This window comes from Dermochelys coriacea, chromosome 7 (assembly GCF_009764565.3).
Source record: "Dermochelys coriacea isolate rDerCor1 chromosome 7, rDerCor1.pri.v4, whole genome shotgun sequence".
NCBI lineage: Eukaryota > Metazoa > Chordata > Testudines > Dermochelyidae > Dermochelys > Dermochelys coriacea.
The window spans coordinates 24,279,145-24,295,998 of NC_050074.1; the positions used below are offsets into that span (position 1 = coordinate 24,279,145).

At 60.4% G+C, this 16,854-nt stretch overlaps 1 protein-coding gene across 8 annotated transcripts in view; it reads right to left on the reverse strand.

Moving 5' to 3' along the window:
* The window catches only part of COL7A1 (collagen type VII alpha 1 chain), a 119,342-nt gene that overhangs the window by 59,579 nt on the left and 42,909 nt on the right, over window positions 1–16,854 (reverse strand). For all 8 annotated transcript variants that reach the window (XM_038410204.2, XM_043518881.1, XM_038410201.2 and 5 more), the window contains 26 exons: window positions 16,523–16,654; window positions 16,299–16,445; window positions 15,766–15,885; window positions 15,016–15,162; window positions 14,448–14,584; window positions 14,087–14,213; window positions 13,565–13,708; window positions 12,230–12,402; window positions 11,123–11,152; window positions 10,446–10,472; window positions 10,214–10,258; window positions 9,566–9,658; window positions 8,373–8,444; window positions 7,927–7,962; window positions 7,793–7,846; window positions 6,997–7,065; window positions 6,007–6,120; window positions 4,900–4,926; window positions 4,501–4,554; window positions 4,102–4,164; window positions 3,713–3,772; window positions 2,909–2,944; window positions 2,122–2,166; window positions 1,387–1,422; window positions 953–997; window positions 437–472 (listed from right to left, as the gene is read on the reverse strand). In XM_038410204.2, coding sequence (XP_038266132.1) covers window positions 437–472; window positions 953–997; window positions 1,387–1,422; window positions 2,122–2,166; window positions 2,909–2,944; window positions 3,713–3,772; window positions 4,102–4,164; window positions 4,501–4,554; window positions 4,900–4,926; window positions 6,007–6,120; window positions 6,997–7,065; window positions 7,793–7,846; window positions 7,927–7,962; window positions 8,373–8,444; window positions 9,566–9,658; window positions 10,214–10,258; window positions 10,446–10,472; window positions 11,123–11,152; window positions 12,230–12,402; window positions 13,565–13,708; window positions 14,087–14,213; window positions 14,448–14,584; window positions 15,016–15,162; window positions 15,766–15,885; window positions 16,299–16,445; window positions 16,523–16,654 — 2,069 coding nt within the window. The remainder of the gene's footprint in view (window positions 1–436; window positions 473–952; window positions 998–1,386; window positions 1,423–2,121; window positions 2,167–2,908; window positions 2,945–3,712; window positions 3,773–4,101; window positions 4,165–4,500; window positions 4,555–4,899; window positions 4,927–6,006; window positions 6,121–6,996; window positions 7,066–7,792; window positions 7,847–7,926; window positions 7,963–8,372; window positions 8,445–9,565; window positions 9,659–10,213; window positions 10,259–10,445; window positions 10,473–11,122; window positions 11,153–12,229; window positions 12,403–13,564; window positions 13,709–14,086; window positions 14,214–14,447; window positions 14,585–15,015; window positions 15,163–15,765; window positions 15,886–16,298; window positions 16,446–16,522; window positions 16,655–16,854) is intronic.

Here is a 16,854-nt window from a genome sequence, read left to right on the forward strand (position 1 = left end):
CTAGAGCCATTCCCTTCCTACCTGGACTCCTCCTCCACTCCTCATTTAATCTCCAGGCACCCACCAAATGTCAGTGATGAATGCAAAGGGGCAGCAGTGTGGCAGCTTACCCTTTGTCTGTTGCATTAAGGACAGTCTGAGTATTTTCTGCACTTAGGCCCAGGGTTCCTGGCCCCTGAGGCCCAGATCTGTGGGAGGGACATTGACGAAGGCAACACTTGGGATGTGCAGGCCCAGAGAAGACACGCAAAGGAAGAGAACTCTTCACATTAGGAGCAATGTCGGGGGCATGGGGGGAAAAAAATCAGTGCAGCTCAGGGGCGGGCACTATCATCTCTCACTTCATGGATGCCCCACAAATGCTCTGCTCACCCCAAGAGCTGGCTGAGGGGCCCAGCAAGCAGGCAGGACACAGGCCATTTCAAAGGGTCCCTACCTTTTCCCCTCGTGGGCCGGACGGTCCTGGCAATCCCTGTTCCAGAGATTAGAGAGACAAGAGAAGCCCATGAGAGAACTGGTGGTACCCTCGTCTATCCATGCAGGGAATGCCAGCCTCCCCAGAGACTCACGCCCCAGGATAGAGCCAGACTGACCAAGAACCATGGATGGGACTCTAGCCCAATTTGTGCTGGGGCCCATTGTTTAGGAGCTGGAGGGAAGATCCCTGACCGCCGAACTCTCCCACTGACTCAGTGTGCTAAGCCAAGGCCTTGGCAGGGCAGTTACAGGAGGTTCCAATAGACATTTCTGCTCCTTCTCTGTCCCCTCCATCCATCCCTCGGGCCTGTCAAACTCAGAGGAGGGGTAGGGGAGAAATACCCAGTGCCAGATCAGCAGGGGGCGCTGCAGCAGACACATCTCAGCACAGGCGCGTTCCTGCCCAGGCTCTGCAACAGTGTGGGGCTGGCACTGCCACGTTCCACCTGGGCTAGGCGTGGTCTCCCACACTCACCTCTCTGCCTGCTGGACCCAGGCGGCCTGGGGATCCCGGCTCCCCCTGAAACAGGATAAAAGGTGTGAGTGGAAACAGGACAGGCTCTGTGCACACTTGGCATTTAGAAGTGAGGAAGGACCATCACACCCCCACAGCCCAGCAGGAGCCAACCTGCACCCAGAGCACACCCCTTGCTCAGCCTCCCCACCTCACCCAGTTCTCTGCTCCTCCCCCAACCATTCCCTGGCTGGGATCACACAGCACTGCTTGATGTAAGCCTCTGGCCAGCGCTCCTGCTCTCCTGAGCTGCAGGACGTGGGTGGGTTTGGGGGAAGGGGACCCTTTTTGTTGTGCAGAAGCTTCCGGCATCCTGAGGGAAGCACAGAGAGAACTACCCACCCCCAGCGATCGCAGGCTCTCGACTGTGAAAGGTTAACCCAGAGCGAACCTACCTTCGTCCCTTCCGGCCCAGGGAGTCCGCGATCACCCTGCAGAGGAAATGGAAAGAGAAAGGACATTTCAGCCGGGCTCATACTTGCTGGGGCCCCTCGGATAACCCTGCCCCCTGCAGCAGCATCCTAGCAGCCAACGGGCACCCTCTCTGGAGAGCTAGTCGAAACAGACTAGGGCAGAGCATCCATCTTCTATAGACTCTTCTGCAGGGGTTTTGAGCTACATGGCCATAGCACAGAGCATGGTCCTGCCCATTCCAGGGACCAGCAATCCACATCCAGTTTGTCCACATCTCTAGCGCACTTGCAGACTGTGAGCCAGTCTGTCATTGGGGAGGCTGTCGGGAGACAGGGATGGTCACAGAGAAGTCCCAGCCTCTCCCGTTCAGGGCTCCGGTTTTCTCCATCACTTCTGGGGCAGAGCTTTGGCTTGGAGCAGCAGTAACAGGCAGGGGGCCAGAAAGTCCCAGGGGTGTAAACTGCAGATGCCTGTTCCCTGTGCAAAGGGAGCACTCTCGGGAGGTGGGAGCAGCAGCCAACAGCACTCAGCCTCAGCTCAGGAGCCCTGAGTGTGGTGCCTGCTCCAGTAGTGACAGGTCACCTGATTGGTCCCAACTCTCCTCTTGCTTGGACGGGATGTCGTGACTTAACAGCACTGTCCCAAGGGCACAAGTGAGGCACTGACCGATACCCCTGATCCCCATAGCGTAACCCTGTGCTCCAGCAAACTCTCACCTTCTCCCCTGCTTCTCCGAGCTCTCCCGGCTGCCCACGGTCTCCCTGTCACAAAAGAGACAAGTGCATCAGTGTTGGAGGGCACAAGGACCATGCCCGGCGATGGGACCTAGCTGGGAGGAGCCCCGGGGCAGCAGAGGAGGCCTTCGGCCTATTTCATCCTGCAGAGTTTCCAAGAGGCAGGCACCACTGGGCAAGCAGCCAGCAGATGCCTCCGGGGGGACCCCACGAGTAGAGTGGACTGTAGCAACTCCCCACCTGCGTGGCCCTGCCTTCACTCCCCGGCACAGGAACACACAAGAGGCTCGTGGCCTCAGCAGCTTGTTGGCTCCCGCTGATTTTCCCCACTTGAGGCTGCAGTGCTCTGTCTCAGACTGTCCCTTGGCCATCACAGGCAGAGGGTTTCTGGCCAGGAGCCCATGCACCGAAGAGCCGGGCCTGGGAGCAGTGCCGCATCACATCCAGCTTCCCCAGAGAGAGAGTCCGGGGGAAAGGCTCAGATAGGCTTCCTTGTTACAGGGCAGTGACCATGTACAGTGGGCAGGCCACCTGTGTAATAACTTTTTCACACTCAGCACCTCCTTCTGAGATCTCCAGGCATGTTATCCCCATGGCCCCAGGGACACAGACAGCCTCCCCCCGTTTACAGAGGGGGAAACAGGTGCAGAAGAGAGGAGAAGGGGCTGTCCCAAGGTCGCAGAGCGCAGAACTGGGTACACCACCCACGAATCCCAACTCCCCATCTCCACCTGAACCAGCCTTCCGGCAGGGAGGTCCCAGGACCCACCTTGCTTCCTTGTTCACCTGGAGGTCCTCTCGGGCCCTAGGAAAGCGAAGCAAGAATGTTACATCTCTCCACCAGGGAGTCCCTGGCAAAACCTGCTGAGGTGTGTTTTCAGGGGTGTCTGGACCTATCTCCCTGCTTGATCGGAGCGAGGCGGGAGCTGGGTTGTCTAGGGGGCAGCCTGGTGGGTCAGTGGCTGAGGAGGTTGGAATCCAGGACCCACTCCCCCACTCCTGCAGGCTTAGCCTCCGACTTCCTCAGGATACCTGTGCACACAGGACTATTTCCTGCCCCTGTTCAGGCCCTATTGCCAGCAGTCTGAGCCAGGGCGTGAGCAGCCCCCCAGCACTGCGCCTGCTCTGAGCACACCCCAGCTGGAAGCTGCTTTACCAGAGCTGAGAATGGGGAGGCCCCTGGCTGAGGTGGCTTTTAGGTGAGGTGGCTGCCATCCGACTGCCGTAAGAGCAGCCAGTCGAGTACATGAGCTCCTCCACCCCTGCAGCAGGGCTTGCCATGCTGCCATCCAGCTGGGGAGAGGCAGGGCTGGCGCTAGGGAGACAGCCAGGAGAGCGCTGGCCCAGTGGGTCTCATGCAGTCTCTGATTTAGAGGCTCTCTCCTGCCCTGCTTGGGGCATGGACTCAGGGGTCTAATAGGCCTTTCCCAGCTCTGACCACATAGCCCTAGAGTGGTTTGCTGTTCCCCACTCAGGGGGCCTGCTGTTTGAGGCTCCACAGGTCTGCAGGGTGCTCCATGCCAGCTGGGTTCATTCCTCCAGGGCATGGCTTACCTCCTCTTAGGGGACTCACCCGATCTCCTGGGTCCCCTGGGCGACCCGGCGGCCCTGGAAAGCCTTCTTCCCCATCACCCTGGGGACAAAGAGCAAAGGAAGCGTCCAGAAAAGACAAAGGCATCATATATCTCAGGGAACTTGAGGGGACAGGAGCCAGCGAGGACGGCTCCCCTGCTCCTCCCGGTTAGCAGGGTGGGATCCAGGGAAACGAGGTCACTACAAGCCACAGCAGTCTCCTACCATGTATGCATTGCCCTGGTCATGGCATCAAGTGCCTTTATGCAGAAGGGAGACCAGAGCACAATCCCACAGCAGATTAGGGGGTGAGGATGGCAGCAGATACTGCACTAGCACAGCCTGGGCTTTCCTGCGGCCCCTGCCTCTCATCACAGCCCCACCTCTTACCTTGTCTCCTTTCTGTCCTGGGGGCCCAGGAGGTCCCCGGGGCCCAGGATCGCCAGGCAAGCCCTGAGGAACGAGAGAGAAAGAAAGAGCTGAGACCAACCTGAGCAGCGTGGAGACCAGCCCTGAGTGATACGGGGCAGGGCCTCCTCAGCGCAGGCACGGCATTCATGGGAAGCCAGCCTCAGCGCAAGGTTAACACGCCCACATCTAGCAAGGGGGATTTCCCTTTCTATGGAGCCTTATTCTGCCCCTTCCCTAACTCATACCCCCCCAGTCCTCCTTACCCCACTTCCCCCGCACCACACCCCCCCACAGAGTCACCCTTTCCCCATCCCCACCCACCTCGCTCACCCATGCATCTCCACTCCCAGCCCTGACATGGCAGGGGGAGGTACTCACCGGGGTGCCTGGCTCTCCTCCAGGAGTTACCCCATCAATCAGCCCTGGGGGGCCCTAGAGAGACAATCACAGGGAGCTCAGATATCACGTCACAGTCCTACTACCCCTCTCACCCGGCTATGCCCTGACAGCCCCACAAGCTGGCTCTGCCCCCAAACACAGCCCCTCCACCCAGGAGAGCATGTCTTGGCTCAGCCCTGTGGCTAACTGGCTGCAGCTCCCACAGGCCAGCTCCACAATGCAGAGAGCAGAGCCCGCTGCTGCCCTGTCACAGCATTGTGGGACCCCACCCGCTGGCATGAAGGGGCAAGTGCTGCTGAGCGTCACAGCCTGTCAGCCTCCCCCAGGCCAGAGTGCAGTACACAGGGGAAGAGCCAGGGAAGGAGGAAGGTCACTTACCCGCTCTCCTCGCTCGCCTTTTGACCCCTGCAAGAGGAAATACACAGGGTTAAAGGGAGGGATTCCTGCACCTGGCAACCTAGTGCCCCCGGGAACGCAATGCTCAGTGGGCTTGGTGCATTCACAGCCCAGGGCACCTGGCAGGAAAACCACAAGTAAAGATAAGTTCTGCATGATACTCACTCACCGGGAGCAGCCTCAGAATATCTGGCTTGTGTGTACATACCTGGCCAGGGGCCACAGTGCAGCCACGTGTGCACGGGTGAGAGATCCACAGGGACACACAATGTGCACACGTGTGGGGGGGGGATGACGATACACATGCAGCAGGAGGCAGCAGAATCAGGGGGGCAATGGGGGCTAATTTCCATTGTTGGGGCTGGTGTGTTTCCACCCCTGTAGCCAGGGAGGGTGTGAGATGGAGCAGCCTGGGGAGAGGGAATGCCTGGAGGCAGGGGCTGGAGCTGAGCTGGGCGGGGAAAGAATGGCTGGGCAGAGCCACATCATTTAGGGGACAGAGAAGGGTTGCTTCCCTTCCAGGACAGGACCCATTAGCAGTTGCAGAAGAACAGCAGCCATGAAGGGGAAGAAGCAGCCAGGCGGATGGCTGCTCTGGGTGCCCAGGGTAGGGGTGCAGGGATTCTGTGCCACCGCAGCTGCCCTAACCGTACCGCTTCCCCAGCCTGCCATGTGCCTCCAATGCCAAGGTGAGGGCCTGCCCCACCACCTTTCCCCAGCCCCGCTGCTGCCCAAGCCCCAGGCACTGCCGGAGCTTCTTCTGCAGTTCAGGCTTCTTGGTGCACACCCCATCCTGAAACCTCCGCCCCCCCCCCAGGCCAGGCGAGCTTACCACAGGCAGGGCATGGCTGTGAGAAAGGTGCTGGGGCAGGGTGGGAGCTGTATGCCTGGGGAGGCAGGGCATGGCAGGGCCTGCGTGCATGGAAGGAGCTGTAGAGGGGTTGCACGGGGGCTGCCGTGCGGGTGCATGATGTTATGGAAGAGGCTGTTTGCGTGCATGCACAGGGGAGGGGGCACGATGTGCCTCAATCTAGCTGCCCGGGGCAGGGCCTCTGAACAGCTCCTCCCAAGCGGGAGAAGGAAACGCACCTTCACAAACTCTCCGGGAGGTCCTGACAGCCCTGGAGGTCCAATGGGCCCAGGAGGTCCTGGATCACCGACTGCTCCTCTAGGCCCAGGGTTCCCAGGCAGGCCAGGATTTCCCTAGAAAATCAGAGAGGCTCCATCAGTGCTCTGTGCTGGGGAGAAAGCGCACCACGAACTGGGGACCCTAGATTTTGGGATGAGCCACGGCAGCCAGCCATGCAGGTCTGCGAGTTTTCAGCCAGTGCTCAGGGTGTTCATATGCTGCCCATACTGCCCAGCATATCTGTGTGCAGGCTCTGCTGTAGCCTGGCACAGCTTCACCCTAGATGCAGGGCCCCCAGTCTCTGTGGAATGGGGTTATGGCAGAAGGCCTCTGCCCTCCATGTGCTAGCAGCCCCAGAGTTAGTGGACCGGCAGCAAGGAGTCTAAGAACCTCAGTGCAAGGCCTAGAGGGTGACAGACCCAGGCAGGACTGCTGAGAGGGTTGGATCCCTGCTCATCTGGCACTGGGCAAGCCTGCGAGTCCCTCAAACCTCCACCTCTAGGCAGGGACAGCACAGAGGAGCACAGGCATAGTTTAACTTCTATATCGGGGGGGCAGCTCCAGTCTGGCTAACGGGGCTGCGTGTGCGGGGGCAAATTCCACGCCTGCCTGAGGCTTGCACTTTGGGGCGGCAATGCCCCCCACCCTCCCAAACTACACCCATGTTGAGGAGGCCTGAGAGGGCAGGGTCCATAGAATAAGAGCTGAGCACAGATCTATTCAGAGCAGAAGTGCCCTGGGGACACCAATCCTCGTGCAATCGGAGATTCATGGGAACGCTCTCGGATCCACTGAATGGATCCCAGAGGCTCACACCATGGGGCAGAGAGATGCAAAGCCCCCGCCGCCTACAGTCCCACTGTGGGTGCCAGGGCCTGGGCTACAGGACCTCTCCTTTCATTCCTGTACCCCAATGACCACACAGTCCAAACCTGCTTTCTACTACATACCGGACTCCCAGGCTCCCCTTTCCGGCCAGGCAGCCTCCCTCCTCCGTTCACAATCACCCCTGGATCTCCCTACACAAAACAGAAGGCCAAACCTCAGTGCACCAGCCTAGCCCCATATACAAACCTCAGCTTCTCTGGGAGAAGACATGGCAGCTGTACCAGCGACATTGCACCACGGTTCAGGACAGGCAGTGAAGAAGGAATCGGGGAAGGCTGCACAGAGTCACCAGAGCTGGACTCTGGCCAGGACATGGGGGTGAGCACCAGACTCTTCGGCAATGGGCCAGGGGACCGTTAGTGATCACAAGTGGCCAAGAACTCAGTTTTATGACTTATCCCGCAGCACAGTGCCCCGGCACCAGGAGGCAGCACCAAGATCAAAGGAGAGCAATCCCTACTGAGTTGTTCACAGCACTCCAGAGCCAATGGAGTCTTCGCTCCAAGCATTGAGCTGGTTCCACCCTGCTCAGCTTGGGAGCACTGCTGTGACCCCAGTATGACGTGTGTGTAATTTACAGGGAGGTGTCTCACTGGATCTAAGGTGGAAGGCCTCCCTCTTGCCAATGCCAGAACCTGCTCACGGCAGCACTGCCTGATAGAGCTGTGGGACACAGAGCTTGGAGGGATCAGGGGTTACATAAGGTGTAGGCGCCGGCAGAGGCTGCTGCAGACAGAGCTCACTCTCTCTCTCTCTCTCCCTCTTTCCAAGCGGAGCCTTTGGGATTGCCCTGCTTGGTGGGGAATCCAAGATGGTGGCCACGTTAGGCAGCACTGGACGGGATGCACCTCTACCTACCGGCTCGCCTTTCTCTCCCCGCAGCCCGGGAGGCCCCACTGGGCCCTGGTCCCCCTGGAAGGCAAAGGCGACAGTGAGCGGGGGTGCTCCAGAGCAGGGAGCAAGGCTAACGGGGAACCAGGAGCTCTACGTACCAGGGGCCCTCTGAGGCCAGGAATGCCTTGTCTACCCTGAAGAAAAAACAAAACAAAACAACAAGATGAGGAGCATCCTCCGGCCAAGGGAGCAGGAGACTGAAGCTGAGAGAGGAGGTACGCACATGGTCTGCACGTCATGCATGGAGCAGGACGCAGACACAGGAACAATGGAGCAGGGTAACCACTACACTCCATGGCACTGAAGTTAGCCACCACAGGCAGGAGACAGCACCTGGAAGGGGATTGACACGGGGGACAACAGGGGCAATGTGGGTCTCAGAGACCCATTTAATTTGGACTTCTGCAACCCTTGTTACATGGGATGAAGTCAAGTAATAGCTCAGTGCTGCAAAGCATCATGAGAAGGGGGATGTAAATCACCCGGCAGGCAAAGAACAATGATAAATATGGCCCAAGAGGAGGAACTAGGAGGAATTACTTACCGGCTGGCCAGGGGAGCCAGAGTTGCCAGGGCGACCAGGGCTTCCTGGGATCCCATCCGCTCCTGGGAATCCCTGGGAACAGAGAGGAGAATAAACCAGCAGGTCCTGGCTCTGCTCTGGCCACTGGCCTCACCATTCCCAGCCTGGTTCACGCCCCAGAGTGAAACCCATTTATGTTCTAAGTCACCCAAGAGTGCTGAGCCGCGCCAGGGGCTGAATTTGGGACAGGGCATCTCGGCTTAGAGGATCCCCTCAGCTGGGATTTGGTCAAAGCTCTCACTACAGAGCCCCATTTGGACTTGCTTTTAGCTCCCTAAGGGATTCCATGGGGATAGGATCCATCCTGGGTCCCAGTGCCAGAGAAACCCCAGAAGGGGGGTTGTGAAAGATAGTTGCATCCCCAGCACCGCCAATGGCCCTAGTACCTCTGACCCAGCCTGTCCATGCCCCTGGTACCCAGCATCACCAATAGCTCCAGTACCTCTGACCCAGCGCTGTCTGTGCCCTGGTACCCAGCACTGCCAATGGTCCTAGTACCTCTGACCCAGCGTTGTCTGTGCCCTGGTACCCAGCACGGCCAATGGCTCCGGTACCTCTGACCCAGCGCTGTCCGTGCCCCGGTACCCAGCACCGCCAATGGCCCCAGTACCTCTGACCCAGCGCTGTCCGTGCCCCTGGCACCCAGCTCCACCAATGGCCCCAGTACCTCTGACCCAGCCTGTCCATGCCCCTGGTACCCAGCACCGCCAATGGCCCCAGTACCTCTGACCCAGCCTGTCCATGCCCTTGGTACCCAGCACCGCCAATGGCCCCGGTACCTCTGACCCAGCCTGTCCGTGCCCCTGGCACTCAGCACCACCAAAGAGCCTGGTGCTCAGTGCCTTGTGCCCAGCATTGTTGGTGCTACTGGCACCCTGCACCGTCAATGGGCCTAGTGCCTTGTACTCAGTGCTGCCCATGCCTCTCGTGCCCAGCACTGCCAGTGGGCTTCAAGGGCATGCGTGCCACAAATAGGGACACCACGGGGCTCCACAGGGGACATGGGCATGGAGGATGCACCCAGAGGGACCCTCAGGGCACTGGCTCTAAAGGAGATCAGAGTTGAACAAAGTGAATGTTCTGCCCCTACAATGCAGCCATCCAGTGCCCTTGCCCCTCCCCCTTGGCGCGGGGTGTGAAGGGCACTCACTCACTCTGTCCCCCTTCTCGCCAGGCCGCTCGATGATCTCGCCTGGGGCACCCGGGGGCCCCATTGGTCCTGGGGGGCCTGGAAGCCCATTGAGGCCCTAGAAAGAACAGAGGAGAGAAAACAGCCAAGGAGAAATGACATGGGGTTATTACGTGGAGATGCATCCCCCCTGATAAGGGCAGGCTCGGGGCCTTGGGAGGCCCCTCTATGCCCATCATCCTGCAGTGCCTCCATCTCCTGCTCTCTGCGTCTCTCCAAAGAAGAGGCAGGACGATTAGCTGCCACAAGAAGCTTTCCCAGGACAGGCCAATGAGGGCCCCTAAGGAGCTCAGTGCAGCAGGAGGCCCAAGGAGGGGTCCCTAGATGTCCTCCTCCCTGCTTACTGGGGTGACACGGGATTTGTAATAAGGCCCCCTAAAGGCCCCTGCGCTACTCCTCACACGAGCCCCCACTGCGCAGAGGCCCTGGGACTGCCGGCGGCAGCATCCCTTAGCTGAGCTCCCCAATCCCAGCCTATGTCCAGGCATGCCCTGCGCCTTGGAAAGGTCCTGACACTAACACAGGGTCTGCACCTGACCCACACTGAGTGCAGGGAGAGCTCAGCAGCACAGTCCCCCCAGCCCAGGGGCCCACACACAGAGGGGGGTATTACCGGGTCTCCAGGGGGGCCAGGCTGCCCCACACGTCCTTTCTGCCCCTGCACAGAGAGACAAAGACAGGAATTAATGGCCATTCCTGCTCCCGAGACGCAGGCTGATCAGCTGTCAGAGCTTCCAAGTCCATCCGCTAAGCCACTAAACCAAAGTGGCCTCGCCCTGGGAGGGGAGCAGACCCCCCCCCACCCTGCACCCCAGCACCCCTCCAGCAAATCCTGTAATACTCACAATCAGGCCAGGCTCCCCCTTCTCACCCTGCAGCAAAACAGCAAAGAGGTCAGTTAGGGGGCAGTGCAGCAACAGGCAGAAGAGCTACCCATGAGCATCTCCACCTCCTGCACCTAGGCCCAGCCATTCCCCAGGGCAGCACAGACAGTGATGGGGCTGGCCAGGCTGCACTAGGAGTCAAGGCAGAGCTGGCAGGGAAAAGCCACCACCCAACCCACCTCTCCCCACCTTCCTGGCCAGGGGCCTGGCGCTCTCATCTCCACCCTCGTGGCCCAAGGCTCTGGGCTGGAAGCAGCCCACTCCCTCTGCAGACATACCTGAGGGTGGAATGCCCTTCCCCCAGGAGTTTGCTCACCTCCCAAGGGCACCTCAATATTCCCTGACTCCCCACTTCACCAGAGCCTGGAGTCCTCTTTGCCGTCCCCTCTCCAGTACACTCCCCTGCCCCAAACAGGCCTTTCACGCACCCTGGTTCTTCCATGCTACCTCCCCTCCCACTGCTCACTGCACTGATCCCCCACAATAACTCCATGCCGGCCCATCCCTTCAGCTCCAGGAGGGCTCCCATCCCTTCCCCCCCCCAGCTCCAAGAGGAGTCTGGCTATCTGCAGTCGCTCTCCTGCAGCCCTCTCTTCGTGGGAGGAAGCTGCAGAGGTGCTGACTGGTGTGGGACTCACCTTGGGACACTGCACCGTGCAGGGCTCCAGCTGAGGGGGAAGAGTTCTGCATTAGAGAGGGCCTTGGGCAGCCAAGTCAGCTCCACCCCATGCCAAGCCCCTGGGGCAAGGAGCAGCACCCCCCCCACCTGCAGGGGGACATTATACACATGGGCCATGGAGATGCTGCATGTGCAGGGGAAGGGGAGAGCTGCCCCCAGCCCCACGGCTTCAGTCACCTGCAGCTCCCTATGCCCCACCCGACAGCAGCTCCAACCTGGCTCTAGGATAGCTCTGGGCCTGCAGTTGGGGACAACCCTGGGGCTAGGGTTGCCAATTATCTAATCACACAAACCCAAACACTCTTGCCCCACCCTCCTCCCCGCCCCTTCCCCAAGGCCCCACCCCTTCTCTGGGGCCATGTCCCGCTCATTCCATCCTCCATCCCTCCATCGCTTGCTCTCCCCCACCTTCACTCACTTTCACCAGGCTGGGGCAGGGGGCTGGGGTGTGGGAGGGGGTGCAGGCTGCAGGCTCCAGGAGGAGACTCAGAGCTGGGGCAGGGGATTGGGGTGTGGGAGGGGGTGAGGGATGCAGGCTCTGGAAGGGAATTTGGATGCGGGAGGGGACTCAGGGCTGGGGCAGGGGGTTGGGGTGCAGAAGGGGGTGGCACTTACCTCAGGCAGCTCCCAGTTGGAGGCGCAGCGGGGCAAAGGCAGGCGCTCTGCCTGCCCTGGCTCCACACTGCTCCCGGAAGCGGCTGGCACATCCCTGCGGCCCCTGTGGGGGTGGGCAGGGGGCTCCGCGTGCAGCCTCTGCTTGCAGGCACTGTCCCTGCAGCTCCCATTGGCCACAGTTCCCAGTCAATGCTCGGGGCAGGGGCAGCACATGGAGAACCCTCCCCTCCAGGGGCTGCAGGGACATGCCAGCTGCTTCCGGGAGTAGCACGGAGCCAGGGCAGCCTTAGCCCTGCTGCGCCACTGGACTTAAAAATCTCCCAGTTTGGCTTCAGTAGCCTCCAGGAGATAGAGGCCGATTCTGGGAGACTCCCAGCAAAACCAGGAGAGTTGGCAACCCTACCTGGGGCAGAAGGCAGCGTCCCCCTTGCGGGCCGCTCTCCCCTCTTACCCTGTCCATGACAGTCACCCTGCAGAGGGTGCTGGCGAGCCTGTCCTCCAGCTCTGACAGGCCGGCCCTCGAATCCTTGGCATAGAAAACATGGCGCGGGTCTTCACTGGTGACAATGCGGCGCAGCTGCTCGCGATCCGCCCCGTCCATGCCCACCGCCAGCACCTGGATCCCTACACAGGGCAGAAAGGAGCCTCAGGGGGGCCAGCCTGGCACTAACCACCCTGGACCCACCACTCAGGGGGGTGAAGGGAAACGGGTTAGAGGCTCCGGCACCCCGGCAAACTGCCCTGAGCAGGGGCTTTGACCAACCCAGCCTTAAAGGGGAGAGGGAGAGGGTTCCCACACAATCCCCTCCTTTCCTGTCACTCCCCACACACACCCCTTCCTTCCCACGATTGTAAACTCCTTCCCTACCAGCCTGCCCTCTCCCTTCTTCCCCACACCTTCCCCTGCCCCCCAGCTATTGCCTGATGTGACAAAGTGGGAACATTTTATAATACTTTTATGAGCCTGGCTGGTGCCTCAGTTTCCCCTATATGCTGAATTGTTATCTAGTGGGTAGAAAAGGACTGTTTGCTCTCAGAGCAGGCTAAGACATAGATGTGAATGGCGCTTAGCTGTCTGGGATTTATGCCCTATATCAGTGGAGCATCTGGGAAGACAATGTCAAATCCAATTGCTCAGACACTGGCACTTAGCACCCAATGACCCAGAGGGAGCTGGATTTTCCTGCCTCTCTTTAGGGAGGCTGAACAGCATCTCCTTAGGGCGAGAACAAAGGACTGGGAAGGAGTGAGGTGGGGGATCAGAGCTGGTGGCTGGAAGGAGTCTAGGCTCTCACCTGGGGTCTGATGGAGAAGATCAGACAGAGGGAGACAGACACAGCTTGAACCAAGGGGTCACTACAGCTTGGTTGGGTTCTCGACTAACCAGAATGGTCTGTGCTTTAACCTTCAGTTCTCTAGACTACCCTAAGGCCTTCCTACGCTGTGCTCCAGTTAGCAAATTAACCCAACTGTGGAAGTATCACTGCAAACACTTGGCGAGGTGCACTGATCCCCTCAAGAGCGCGCAAGTCTCCCATGGGGTCTGTCTCAGTTGGACTTGAACAGTGTGAAAGAGGAGAGCTGCAGGCACTGAGGACCAGTCAAAGGAGGTGGTGAAGCCGAGTGGCTTACCCTGGAGAAAGAGCAAGACCCGCAGCGGGACTGGCATGCTGAAGGGGTTCCAAAGCTGGGAGTGTAGCACCAATCATGTGGATCTGCGATACCCATCCCACCCTCTCCACTTGGCTCAAACGCCACATCCCAGCTCCAGGGATCCAGTTCTCACCTGCCGCCTTGATCTCCCTGGCCGGCCCAATGGCATCGTCACCAGAGGGGCTGTCTGCCAGCACCACCAGCACCCCTGGCACACCAGGCCGGCGCCCTGCACTGCGGCTCAGCATGTAGGTCCTGGCAAAGTTGATGGCAGCTCCTGCAGAGAGAAAGGGTATCACTACCAAGCAGGTTTGATGCCACGTCTATCTCAGCCCACATAGGGCCCCGCCACCTCCATCCCCTTCCCTATCACCACTCACCCCCACCCAAGGTTAACTCCAGAGCGGGACCCCAGCCAACTGGGAAGGTGTTCCCATGGCCTGGGGTTGCAGAGTCCAACCCGCCATTGCATAGGGCTCTCGAAGTACAGGGTCCCCTCCCTTCCTGCCCCTCCCCCAGACAGTGTTCTGTCCTCATCCCCTGGCACTGTGGCATCGAAGAAGCATGACATCCAAAGCTGGCATCACTCCCACCCCACAGCAGGCACCGTGGGGCTCCACGGGGGAGCCCAGGCTGCAGGCGCAGTGCCTCTTACCCAGAGCGTTGCCGCTGGGCTCCTCGTAGCGCATGGTGCGGATCCGCTCCAGGACAGTGTCCAGGTCACTGGAGCGATTCAGCAGGACCCACGGGACGCTGCGGTAGCTGTAGATCACCAGGCCCACCTGGGGAAGAAAGCAAGAGGTCGGCCAGGCCACTGAGATCACAGCCATGATGTGGTCCCAGGACGGGGTGGGACCAGCCCCAGGGCAGGGGAAGGGGAGACGCAGGATGGCTCAAGGCAGCCCCCAGGGCAGGTGGAGGAACAAGGGGTATGTGTGCAGGGTGCACGTTCCACCCCTCCACATCAGTGGAGAGAACCAGAGCTCTGCTCCCAGGCCAGCCCTGCCCCCCAGTACCTGGGCGGCATCAGGACCCAGCTGGCCCAGCGCTGAGACGGTGTTGGAGAGCAGGGCACGGACGGCCTCGGCGCTGTAGGCACTGTCCCGGGTGCCATGCACTAGGAAGATGATGTCACCACGAGCATCCCTGCAAACTGCACAGGAGAAGGAGATGAGGGAGCCCTTGAGCGGCAGTGGGACAGGAAGAAAAGCCCAGGGCAGCTCAGCTCCTGGGGGCAGGCTTGACAGAGGAGCTGCTCCCCGCACCTCTGCTCTGGAGGGCCACTCCCCTGTGTGCAGGGCAGGCTCCTGCCTGCTGCCCCACTGCTCAGGATCAGGGGCAGTGAGTGCTGAGGAAGCCTCCACAGCCACCAAAAAGACCCAAGTGGTAGCAGAGAGGTCAGGCTCCAGTTGAGGCCTCACTGCCATGCGGAGATGCCAGCTGGCTAGTGAGAGCCCCTGTCCCAGCAGCGACCAGGCTGAGCCCCAAACCACTAAGTGCCCCAATGGGGCAAGGCCCCACAGCCCAGTCCCTACCCCTCCCACAGCCGAACTGGTCTTGGGAGCCAGCCAGGCTGTCCCGTACCTGTGCGGTCGGTGAGGGTGGACTCCACGCCCCTGGCGCTCCCAAACAGCGGCCGGATGGTGAAGAGGTATCTGTGCCCCAGCTGCAGCCCCGACACCTGGTGGGAAGTTGCTGACCCGTGCAGTGTCCTCTGTGTCTCGCCTCCCTCTAACCCAAACAGGGACAAGGGACCTCAGCATAGACAGGGTCCGAGGGAGATGTGTGAGCCCTGCTACCCATCCCCTCTGCCCCCCACCTCTCTGCTCAGTGCTGTCTCCCTTTGAAGGGGTATTTGAACTGGGGATGGTCAAGGATCCCACAGCAATGGAAACAGAAACCCTTTTTCCAGACTGGGCTCAGGCCAGAGAGCTCCACCCCATCCACCCTGCCCCAGAGCGACCCCCCAGCAGGTCCCCATTCCCAGCAGTGACCTGGCCTGTCTGGAGCAGGCTGCCAGCTGGGGGAGTTGGGCTCCTGCCCACTAAGGGGGGGCTGAGCCCCAATCTCACTTCAGTTCGCTGGCCTTGAGCCTGGGTTTCCTCTAGGGCTTTGCACAGCCTTAGCCAGGACTTCTGCAGAGCTTGTTCTGGGCGAGCAAGGGAATCCCAGAGCAGGGGGCTAGCTGTGGCCCAGCACGGAAGGGGGGTTCCTATCTCTTCAGGGGGGCCCTTTCTTCAGGCAGCCATGGGGCACAGCTCCATGCAGGCTCTAGGGGTCCCTGCTGTAGCTCTGCAGCTCCAGAGGCAGCCGTGCTGGAAATCTGTTCATTACCTTGGGGTAGCTTCCAGGTGAGGAGGTAGCCAGTGGCCCCTGGAGCCGGAGTCCAGGCCAAGGTCACAGAATCATCTCGGGTCTCCGTCACCCGGAAACTGGTGACTCGGCCCAGAGGTGCTGGAAGGGCAGGAAAGAATGGGGGTAGAGTGTGCCTCCCACTCCAGCCCAAGGGACTGGTGTCACCCCAACCCCCTATCAACAGTTGGTGAGGGCGTGGGGAGCAAACCCAACCCATCAGGCAAGGGAGGAGGGGTCGGGGAAGCACAGTTCTGCATTTCACCACAGGGTGGCCCCCTGGCTCCAGACACTGCTCAGCCAGACAGGGTCTCCAGGGAGCAGAACTGGACTCCCCTTAAGAGAGACGGCTTCTAAGCCTGCAAGGTTGTCTCAGACTCCAGAGAGGGCAAAACCTGTCCCATCCCGCCCCCTGATGACATGCCAATGAACAGCCGTGGTCGGAGGTTCCCTTCCAGGCCCTCAGACCCTGGGCTGGGTGAGACGGGGCTGGCCTTTGGGAGGGTTGCCCATACCAGTGTTGGCAGCAATGCCCACAGTCTCGCTCTCCTGGCTGCCCACCAGGCTGGTGATCCGGATCTCATAGCGCTTTCCCGCCTCCAGGCCTTCGATGTCGTAGGAGTTGACATTGGGGGCGAGCAGCTGGCTCCTCTCCGGCCCTCCTGCCCCAGGGGAGAGACGGGGTTAAATGGGCAGGGCGGTCCAGGAGAGCTGCGGGGAAGGAGGGGAAGGAGCTCACCATCTGCTGGCCTCCAGCTCAGGCGGTACCCGGTGCTGCCCGGCGCCGAGCTCCAGGTGAGGCGAATGCGCTGCTCCGAGGAGTCAATCACCCGCAGATTCCCCACAGGCTGAGCTGGGGCCACCTCTGCCGCTGTGGGGCAGCAACACAGAGGGACAGGGTCAGGGGAGTAGAGGTCTCGCTGCAGCTGTCAAGCCAGGTGCACAGAGAGGCTCCCCCCTGGGACCTGGGTGTCCTGGCTCACATGGGCAGTTTGCGAGCACTGGGCGGGGTTCCTCAGCTTTCTGTCAGGGATCGGAGAGGTTCTGGCAGGGCCGGAGCTGTGTCACAGG